Source organism: Bison bison, unplaced genomic scaffold, assembly GCF_000754665.1.
Source record: "Bison bison bison isolate TAMUID 2011002044 unplaced genomic scaffold, Bison_UMD1.0 scf7180017853184, whole genome shotgun sequence".
NCBI lineage: Eukaryota > Metazoa > Chordata > Mammalia > Artiodactyla > Bovidae > Bison > Bison bison.
In genome coordinates, this window is record NW_011483757.1 from 387,069 (window position 1) to 398,517 (window position 11,449).

The 11,449-nt window shown below is 43.2% G+C and overlaps 1 protein-coding gene across 1 annotated transcript in view; it reads left to right on the top strand.

Moving 5' to 3' along the window:
- The window catches only part of LOC104998574 (trophoblast Kunitz domain protein 1-like), a 28,548-nt gene extending 21,278 nt beyond the window's left edge, over positions 1 to 7,270 (top strand). Inside the window, 6 exon segments of the mRNA XM_010853833.1 lie at positions 1,289 to 1,387; positions 1,892 to 1,975; positions 3,317 to 3,388; positions 4,604 to 4,702; positions 6,051 to 6,252; positions 6,697 to 7,270. Of these exon segments, the coding sequence (XP_010852135.1) occupies positions 1,289 to 1,387; positions 1,892 to 1,975; positions 3,317 to 3,388; positions 4,604 to 4,702; positions 6,051 to 6,252; position 6,697 (557 nt within the window). The 3' untranslated portion in view covers positions 6,698 to 7,270.
- The last annotated feature ends 4,179 nt before the right edge of the window (positions 7,271 to 11,449 follow it).

An 11,449-nucleotide genomic window follows, 5' to 3' on the forward strand; every position in this document is an offset into this window, starting at 1 on the left:
TAACAGGATTGGCTGAAATCATCAAGAAAGCACTTAAAGGTTAGGACTTTCTGCTCCTCTGGGGAGAGAGGAGGGCACTGAGCCTGCGGTCAGTCACCACTGGCTGACGATTCAATACATATGAGTCTTGAGTGAAACCTCAATAAAATCCATAAATATTGGCTCAGAGAGCTTATCAGGTGGGGCTAAACGGTCATGAGGTGAGGGTGCTCTGCTCAGGAAGGCATGGAGGCTCCATCCAACTCTACTACACTCATGTCCTAAAGATCTCCTCCATTTCACAGTTTCTGAGTTTTTTTCCTGTACGTTACTCTCAGAACAGGGATTCAGAGTTTTCCTGAGTTTGTTTACTGGTTTGATTGAGTTTTTGAGAATGGAGGTAGGGTGGAAAGTTCCATTTTCAGTCACTTGTTCAGAAACATGATAACTCGAGAACACATGGCTGGCATCTATAGTCAGGGCAGTCTTGATACCTCAACCTGCGGCATCGGCCCTGACTCCACAGACACGGTATCAGAAATCAAAGGACAGTGGGTGGCCCGTTGGGTGTTGGGAATTGGATGGTTGGTGGAAAGACCACGCATTTGGTGTCAGGAGAAATAGACTCACCCAGACTCAGCCTCCCCTGTGATGTGAGGGTTCAGGTGAGTCTTGGGAGAGGTGTGTAGTGATAGTAAGACCCTGGACCTGGAAACTCTCACCAGTTCTCTGTATTGTCGAGTTCCTAGCCAATATATAGCGTATCAAATTAGTTGCGATGTGATAGTATATTGTCCTGACCAGGCCACCCACATGCTTTTGTCCTGACCAAGTCATCTGCTGTTTCCTCATCTGAACAAGGGAAACATTAGTTTTGGAACAGGATTCCAAAAGAATGGAACAGGGCTACACTAGTTCTTAGAACAGATGACAAGTTACGAATAGAAAGACTTTATTCACATGTCAAGAACAGATTTGTCCATTTTCCAACATGATGTGTTATTGTGAAAAAAGATTCTCTACCTGCATGCCTTGGCCAGGTAAAATATTTCTTTATCAAATAATGTTCATTCCTGTATTAAGAGTAATCAAAAGATGTTGAGCCATGTAGGAGGGCAACTGCAGGGAAAGAAAGAAGCTCAGCCCTTGTAAGGTAGCCTGTGGGAGCAAGGCTGATGCAGTATAATGAAAGTGACCAGGCCCTTACCCTTGTTGTCTTTTGATTGTTATTATCTCATTCATGCTTGATCCTTTTCCTATTTCCATTCCAAGGCCTCCTGAAACTCTTGAAATTTACTCTCTTTCATAGGTCAGGTGATGATTTCTGGAATACAATTCGACAACCATACACAAGAGGAATTGCCAACACTCAAGATTGAATACTCAACACTCAGTGAGGAGAATAAAGGTTTGTATTTTCTGGACCTTGCAGAAGAGGGAAGGGTACTGAGATTCAGATCAATGACCAATTACCAATGATTCAATCAATAAACCTATATCTTGAGACCTCAACATTGCATAAATGTTTCATGGTGAGTTTTGTGCATGTTCCACCAAGATGTATAATTCTCAGAAAATTTCTTTACCTTCTTAGTTTGGGCAAGGAAAAATATTTAGGTGTCAAATAATGAGTATTCTGCTATCATGAAAAGAAATTAGAAAAACCTGGTATGAGTGTTCTGCAGGGAATGTGTGAAACAGTCCTCTGTAGGTTGACTCTTGATATCAAAGCTGAGACATTATTAGGAAAGTCTCCAGTCCCTTTCCCATGTCCTGTTTTGACAGCTTTTTATTATCCATATTTGTTCCCTCCTTCGTCCACTCTTCACTACCATTTTATTATGCATATTTGATCCTTGTTTTAGTTCATGGACCAGGCCTCCTGAAATCTGGAATTTTCTGTCTTTCATAGGTGTGGAGACAAGCCAGAAGCGGGTACTTGAGAAGCGTTCAGTAGTACATGTGGTCAAAAGTATCCTAGGTGGTGTGATTAAAGGTTTGATCTTCTTGTATTTCTGGGGAGAGGAGAGGGCCCTGATTTTGGGAACAGTAACCACTGGCTAATGATTCAATCAAAATACCTGTTGAATGAAACCTGAAGAAGAATCCATAAAAGTTGGCATTCAGAAAGCTTTTGAGCTGTTAAATTAGGGAGGTTGGTGATATGAGGGTCCTGTGTTCTCTAGGAAATTGAGTCTCCCCACAACTTCACTTCCACTTTGCCTTGCACATCTCACTCATTTTGGTGTGTCTAGATTTATCCTTAATATTACTGTGAGATCCGCATGTGAGTTGTCTTCCTGAGGTTGGTCATCAGATTAACTGAATTACTGAACATGGATGTGAAGTAATGGAACTTTCCAGTTTTAGACACTTTGTCAAATCATGAGGGATATGCCCACATGGTTGGTATCTGAAACGAGGACAGTTCTGAGACCTCAGCATGAAGAATGTATATTAACTCCCCCAATTTCCTATCCGAATTAAATTGCGTTGTTGCACACCCAGTGGGTGTTTGGGGAATTGGATGTTGTTTCTAGAGACACCACATATTTGGTGTCAAGGAAACCCAACTCACTCTCCCTTGTGCTTTGGGAGCTCAGGTGAGTGCTGGGCCAGGGGAGTAATGAAAGTGGGACACTGCACCCAGAAGCTGTTACCAGGTGTTGGTATTTTCAGAGTTCAGGGCAGAATAGGATAGTGTATCAAGTGGGTTGTGACAAGGTGTATCTTGTTTGGACCCTGTCACCCTCATGCCATGTGTCCTCTGGCAAGTCATCTATAGTTCTCATGTGATCAGCAGATAAGTGCTGCATGAGTTCTTTGAACATGGAGCAAAGTTTCTTCAGTCGTGTCTGACTCTTTGCGACCCATGGACTATAGCCTGCTAGATTCCTCTGTCCATGGGATTTTCAAGGCAAGAATCCTGGAGTGGATTGCCATTTCCTTCTCCACTGAACGTATTATCAGTCATAAATATAAGCAGTTTATTCACATTTCATGGCCATGTTTGGTCATTTTCCACAAGGATATGTTCATGAAATATTTCTCTACCTACTTACTTGGGGCCAAAAGAAAGAATGTTTATGGGTCAAATAATGATCATCCTTCTATTTAAAAATTAATCACACGGACCCTGACCACTCAGAAATGGAACTGCTGGGAAAGGATGAAAACCAGCCCTTGGCTCATGGGACCAAGGCTTGAACAATATTAGCAAATTGTCCAGGCCTTTTCCTTTCTCCACTTTTTCCTATGATTTTATTTTTCATATTTGAATGTTGTCCTGTTCATGGTCCAATAGTTGTGAAAATTTTGAAATGTTTGTCTTTCTTAGGTACCAAGATTTTCGGAAAGGGAGCCAGTATACTAACAGGATTGGCTGAGATAGTCAAGAAAGCACTTAAAGGTTAGAACTTTCTGCACCTCTGGGGAGAGAGGAGGGCACTGAGCCTGAGGTCAGTCACCACTGGCTGATGATTCAACACATATGCCTATTGAGTGAAACCTCAATAAAAATCCATAAATATTGGCTCAGAGAGCTTATGACGTGGGAAGAAATGGTCATGAGGTGAGGGTGCTCTGCTCAGGAAGGCATGGAGGCTCCGTCCACCTCCACTCCTCCCATGTCCGAAGGATCTCCTCCATTTCATGGTTTCTGAGTTATTTCCTGTATGTTAGTCCGAGAACAGTGATTGAGTTTTCCTGAGTTTGGTCGCTGGTTCTATTGACTTTTTGAGCATGGAGGTGGAGTCATGGAAATTTCGAGTTTCAGTCACTTGGTCAGAAGCATGATAACTCGAGAACACTCAATGCCCTGACCTCAGATGGCTGGCATCTGAGGTCAGGGCATTCCTGATACCTCAACCTGTGGCATCGGCCCTGACTCCACAGATATGATATCAGAAGTCAATGGACAATGGGAGGCCTGTTGGGTGCTGGGAATTGGATGGTTGGTGGAAAAACCATGTATTTGGTGTCAGAAAAATAGACTCAGCCAGGCTCACCCTCCCCTGTGATGTGAGGGCTCAGGTGAGGCTTGGGGAAAGGTGAGTAGTGAAAGTAAGACCCTGGACCTGGAAACGCTCACTGGTCATTTGTATTGTTGAGTTCCTAGCCAATCAATAGTGTATCAAATGTGACGTGACATGACAGTATCTTGTCCTGACCAGGCTAGCCACATGCTTGTTTCCTGAGGCAAATCATCAACATGAGGAAACATGTTACATTAGTTCTTAGAAGGGATGATGAGTTATGAATAGAAAGACTTTATTCACTTGTCATGAACAGATTTGTCCATTTTCCATCAGAATGTTTTAATCTGAAAAAAGATGTCTACCTACATAGTTTGGCCAAGTAAAAGTATTTCTCTATCAAATAATGTTTATTCCTGTGTTAAGAGTAATCAAAAGATGTCGAACCACGGAGGAGGGCAACTGCAGGGAAAGCAAGAAACAGCCCTTGTGGGGTAGCCTGTGGGAGCAAGGCTGATAAAATATAACGAAAGTCTCCAGGCCCCTTCCCTTGTTGTCTTTTGACTGGTATTATCTTATCCATGTTTGATCCTTTTCCTGTTTCACGGACCAGGCCTCCTGAAATTCTTGAAATTTACTCTCCTTCATAGGTCAGGTGATGATTTCCAGAATACAGTTCGATAACCATACGCAAGAGGAATTGCCAACACTCAATATGGAATACTCAACACTCAATGAGGAGAATAAAGGTTTGTAGTGTCTGCACCACCCACTCCAGTGTTCTTGCCTGGAGAATCCCAGGGACAGGGGAGTCTGATGAGCTGCCGTCTATGGGGTTGCACAGAGTCGGACATGACTGAAGCGATTTAGCAGCAGCAGCAGTGTCTGCACCTTGGGGAAGAGGGAAGGGCACTGAGATTCAGATCAATGACCAATGATTCCTTCCATAAGCCTTTCTATTGAAACCTGAACAGTGCATAAGTATTTGGGTTCAGAGAGTTTTCTGGGTGGTCAATACCATTGCAAGGTGCTGTACTAATTGGGGAATGGAGGCTCCACACACCTCCACTGTTCCTTGGCCCTACTCCTCTCCTCCATTTCACTGTGATGTTTCATGTATATTCATCTGGGAACAGTAGGTAAGTGTTGTCCAAAGTTCAGTCATCATTAACACTCAGTTATTGAACATGGAGTTGGGATCATGGACCTCTCCATTTTAACCATTTGGTCATAAGCAAAACTAAGTGGGGGCCACGTTGCTTGCACTAAAGTGAGGACAATCTTGGGTGCTTAACCTGTGGGGGTAACTGTATAGATTTCATACCAGACATCAATTGACTGGGGGACACCCAGTGGGTGTCTGGAGAATTGCTTAGTGTTGGTAGAGACACCACATATTTGTGATAGGATAAATCCAGGCTCAGTCTGCCCTTTGATTTGGGGGCTTAGGTTACCTTACTTACAAGGAAGTAATGAGAGTAGGTCGCCAGCTCCAGAAACTCTTACAAGTAAACTGTGTTTCCCGAATTCCTGGTAGAATCATATATTATATCAGATGCATTGTGACACCATAGTAACTTGTCCTGACTCTACCATCCACATGCTCTGTTTCATGGGAAAAGTTATCTTCAATTTCCTCATCTGAAGAGGGGAAATATATTACATACATCCTTTGAACAGAGTTCCAGTCATGAATATAAAGAATTTATGCCCTGCCTCCTTAGTGTCTACAGCGTTTGAAAGTTTAGTTTCCTGACAAGGAACTGAACCTAGGACTACTTAATTGGAATACAGACTCTTAACCACTGGACCACCTCGGAAGTCTTATAGATGTTCTTAAGCTTATCAAAGGCATTATACCTATCTTTCTTAGAAGACTTCATGAGGAGATATACATTTGTATGTGATTACTATATCATGTCATCCCTAGCAACATTCATATTCTGTCCCAGAAGGGGTGTTTTCAAATGGGCATTTCAATTTGACCACACTCCACAACCTTAACATTCTCTCTTGCAAACAAACCGGTGGTTCTAGTTGTTGTCCTTGTACGGAGCAGTGATGACCATCCTCGTAACTGAGCCATTGCCCCTCTAGTTTCCCCAGCTTTTATGCCTGCTTTCTGCGTGGAGCCTAAATTTGTTGGTGTCTGCAACGCCTCGATGACCAGGTACTTCTACAATGCCCAGACTGGGCACTGTGAGCTGTTTGTATATAGCGGTTGCGGAGGAAACGAAAACAACTTCCCAACATTGGAGGACTGCATGAAGACCTGCTATCCAAAGGCACAGTCCCTGTGGTAAGACAGGGGCCAGGGCACAGGAGGAGGGAAGGGCTGGGGAAATGGGTGGAGCTCAGGGGGCCACACACCATTCCCCCTGAACAGTGTCTTCCTCCTCGCTGCTGCCAGGAGAAGAGGCTGCAGTGTCCTGTGAAACCCACACTGAGCGAGTTCTCCAGGGAGAGGATGGCAGAAGGTCAACCCCAGATATCTCTTTGTGATCATCTGAGCCTGATCACATGCTCCTCTTTCTCATTTGGGAACACTGACTCAGCCACCCTCCAGGGGCAGGTCTGCAGTGCTCCTGAGTGCCCCACCTAGGCTTGGAAAATTCACTTCCTTTTTGTTCGTGATTCGGGAATGTGGTTCCATATTGTTTTGAAAATATGGGATCTATTAAGTTGACCATTGTCTAGGTCTGGGGCTACACTGATGGCTCAACAAGTTCCTTTCTTTCTGCAGATGACATGTGAAGAGTAGTCCCTGAAACTCTGATGTCCAAGGAGGACTCCTGCAGGGTGGGCTGTGTCTACATCTGAACCTCTTCAGTCTCCTCACCGTCCTTCTCTCCCTACCCTCCTCAGCAGAGCGTGTCTATTTCCTTTCCTCTATTGGTCAACATGTCTAATTCTGTTCTATCCAGGTGACTCTCATCACGGTGAGAGCGTGTCTTCCTTTTACCCCTAGCACTTCACACAGTTCCTGACACCAAAGAGGCTGTTTATAATTATTTGAGTAAGGAAGGAGTAAGGTAGGAACACATTCCTCATGACATTAATTCAGAGCCTGCAGTGTAACACAGGATTTTTGTTTTCACCCCCATCCTCATGGCATCCTCACCTACATCCCTGTCCCCACCATCACTGCTCTCCTTGTGGGTGTCCAAGATGGTATTTCCAGCATCCAGTCCTGAGCATCAGTCATGAGAGAAGAGTTTCATTTAAAAATGTTTCTTGATTGTACAATGATTTGCAATTTTCATTTCTGTAGCCTCAAGCACTATGGGTTATGTTTTAATAAATGCACATTCAAAATTAAACTGACTGGAGTGGAGTCTGTTGTTTGTAACTACAAACCTCACCCAATAGGGTCCATGGAAATGGTGGTCCTTTTCACTGTTCTGCAGACAGCGAGCACCTCCTCTTTCCCTTTCCACAGACTGTGCCCTACTGGGCATAGGAAGCAAACTCATTAAACAACTTCTTAATAGCTGCACAAGTTACACAGAATCCTGGGAGATACACACGTCAACATGACAGCTTTTCTTCCTTACTTCTAAGTTCAGTCAAACTGGGGGGCAGGTTGTCCTTCTGACTTTCAGAAGAGAATGGGCATGAGGTTCAGTTGTCCACTTTTCTAAGGAATCCGATTCCTTGAGGTCACGTGTGGGGAGGGGGCTTCTAACTTCAGGTAAAGAAGGGGCAACTACTGTTTAGTATCCCTGGCTCTGTGTTAGCATTTTGCCTGCATTTTTCTATTCATCATGCTAAGAATCCTTCAAGGCAGGAGATGGAGACATAGTGATGGCACTTAGCTGCTGTATTCATTTCCTAACATGGCAGGGAATCCCACTCTCCCAAGCAGAGGGTCTTTGATGATGCTTTCTTTCTCAGCATCTTGGGAGATTTAGAATGGAGGCAACTTTGGAAACAGACAATATCTGTTTCACTATGTCACAGAGGACAGAGCAAGTATTAGTATTAGTTTTTGAATAAAGGAGAACACACAGGGTGTTGGTGGTCTTTTTCATATCTTTCCAGTCCTGGGAAAATTGTCAACATCTCTGAGCTTTGCTTTCTTTATAAAAATAAGGAGAAGGCTTGTACTTGTCAATGTTTCTAACCAGAGAACACGAAAATACTCCCATTTCTAGTTGAACTTGTTGGGTTTATTACTCACTGCACCAAGGAAGTGGTATTATCTTGGAAAACAATAGTCAGTCCTCTTCAGACAATTTTAAAAAGAACTTATAAGATGTGGGCTTCTGAGTTGAATTTGGGGAAGATTTCAGATAGCTGGCTTTGTCTGGATGGATGATATTTAGGAAGTGTGATAGTTCTCTGAGTATCTTAATCTTAACTCTAAGAGGCAAAGACTAGATAGGGGTTAGAGTTGTACTTGGCCAAAAACTAACAGTCACTCAAGACAGGAAGGTGTTTGGTCATATCGATGGTTTGCATAATGTTTCCTTTGCTCAGTGCTCAAACATGATTATCCAATGTCCTATTTTTGTGTAGATCTTTCACTAACCCAGAATGGTCTCATTGACGTGGAAGCATTGTAAAATGTTTATGCTGAGCAGGAGAACAGAAGGGCCATTGTGGTACCAGCTCAGGTCTTGGAACTCAGAGGTTGCTTTTCTCTTTCTCTATCAATCTCAAACGGTTGTGACAAGAGTGAAAGAGATGTATTTGTTAAATGCTTTGTTCAAGTGTTAGCAGAGTAACCATCCGATGAATGTCAGACACGATAATAGTGATAGTAGTCCTATGCTGTTGCTGTTATTGTTCAGTCACCAGGTGTGTCCCACTCTTTGCGACCCCATGGACTGCAGCACGCCAGGCCTCCCTGTCCCTCTCCCAAAGTTTGCCCAAGTTCACGTCAATTGCATCAGTTTTGCCATCCAGCCATCTCATCCTCTGACACTCTCTTCTCTTTCTGCCCTCAGTCTGTCCTAGTATCAGGGGTTTTTCCAATGAGTTGGCTGTTCACATCAGATAATCAAAATTCTGGAACTTCAGCTTCAGCCTTACCCTTCCAATGAGTATTCAGGGATGATTTCCCTTAAGATTGACTAGTTTGATCTCTTTGCTGTCCAAGGGACCTGCAGGAGTGTTCTCCAGCATCACAGTTTGTAAGTATCAATTCTTCAGGCTCCTCCTTCTTTCTGGTCCAGGTCTCAGAACCATACATGACCACTGAGAAGACCTTAGACTTGAGTATATGGACCTTTTTTGGCAGAGTAATGTCTCTGCTTTTCAACACACTGTTTAGGTTTGTCATAGTTTTCCTAATAAGAAGCAATCATCTTCTGATTACATGGCTGCAGTCACCATCCATAGTGGTTTTAGAGACAAATTAGAGGAAATCTGTGACTACTTCTGCATTTTCCCCTTCTATTTGCCATGAAGTAATGGGGCCAGATGCCATGATCTTAGTTCTTTAAATATTTAGTTTGAGCCAGCTCTTTCACTCTTCTCCTTCACCCTCATCAAGCAGCTCTTTAGTTACTCTTTGCTTTCTACCATTAGGCTGGTATCATTTACATATCTGAGGTTGTTGATGTTTCTCTCATCTATCTTGATTCCAGCTTGTAACTCACCCAGCCTGGCATTTCTCATGATGTGCTCAGCGTATAGGTTAAACAAACAGGGTTACACCGACATAGTTGATGAAACAGAGGTACATATTTTTATGAAATTCCCTTGCATTCTCTGTTATTCAGTGAATGTTGGCAATTTGGTCTCTGGTTCCTCTGCCTTTTTTAAACCCAGCTTGGACATCTGGAAGTTATTGGTTCACATAACACTGAAATCCAGCATGCAAGATTTCAAGCATGACTTAACCAGCATTGGAGGTAGGTGCAATTGTCCAACAGTTAGCACATTTTTTAGTACTATCCTTTTTGGGAATTGGGATGAGGATCAACTTTTTCCTATCCTGTGACCACTGCTGAGTGTTCCAAATTTGCTGCCATATTGAATGAAACACCTTGATTGCATCATCCTTTAGGGTTTTGCGTAACTCCTGGAATTCCATCGCATCCACTAACTTCATTAACAGCAGTGCTTCCTAAGGCCCACTTGACTTGGCAGTCCAGAATGTCTGGCTCTGGGTGTCTGACTACCACACCATCATATTAATCTGGTTCATTAAGATCTTTTTTGTACAGTTCTTCCATGTATTCTTTCCATCTTTTCTTGATCTCTTCAGCATCTACTAGGTCTCCACCTTTCTGTCTTTTATTGTGCCCATCTTTGGGTGAAATGTTCCCTTGATATTTCCAATTTTACTGCAGAGATCTCTGGTCTTTCTCCTTCTTTTGTTTTCTTCTAGTTTTATGCACTGCTCGTTGAAGAAGGGCTTCTTGTCTCTCTGTGCTGTTCTTTGGAACTGTGTCTTTAGTTGGATATACCTTTCCCTTTCTCCCTTGTTTTTTGCTTCTCTTCTTTCTTCAGCTACTTGTAAAGTCTCCTCAGATAACCACTTTGCCTTCTTGTTTTTCTTTTTCTTTGGAATAGTTTTGTTTGCTTCCTCCTGTACAATAATAGGGAGCTCTGTTCACAGTTCTTCAGGCACACTGTTCACAAGTTCTAATCCCTTGAATCTATTTGTTACCTCTACTACATATTCATAATGGATTTGATTTAGTCAGACCTGGTTGGCCTAGTAGTTTCCCCTGCTTTTTTTAGTTTAAGCCTGAATTTTTCTATGAGAACCTGATGATCTGAGCCACAGTCAGCTCCAGGTCTTGTTTTTGCTGACTATACACAGCTTCTCCATCTTCAGCTACAAAGAATGCAACCGATTTGATTTCAGTACTGACCATTTGATGATGTTCATGTGTAAAGTTGTCTCTTGTGCTGTTAAAAGAGGATGTTTGCTATGACCAGTGCATTCTCTTGGCAGAGTTCAGTTAGACTTTGCCTTGCTTCATTTTGTTCTCCAAGGCCAAACTTGCCTGTTACTCCAGGTATCTCTTAACTTCCTATATTTACATTCCTATACCCAAAGATGAATAGAACATTTGTGTGTGTGTGTGTGTGTGTGTGTGTGTGTGTGTGTTAGTTCTAGGAGGTCTGTGATTGTGGTTTTCATTCTGTCTGCCCTCTGATGGATAAGGATAAGAGGCTTCTGGAATCTTCCTGATGGGAGAGACTGACTGTGGGGGAAACTGGGTCTTGTTCTGATGGGCGGGGCCATTCTCAGTAAATCTTTAACTCAATTTTCTGTTGATGGGAAGGGCTGTGTGCCCTCCCTCTTTTCAACCTGAGACTAAACTGTAATAGGGGTGATAAAGATAATGGCGACCTCCTTCAAAAGGTTGTGCACACACTGTTGCATTCAGTGCCCCTGACCCCGCAACAGGTCCCTGTCAACCCATACCTCCACCTTAGACTCCTGGACACTCCCAGGCAAGTCTGGGTCAGTCTCTTGTGGGGTCACTGCTCCTTTCTCCTGGGTCTTGGTGCATGAAAGATTTTGTTTGTGCCCT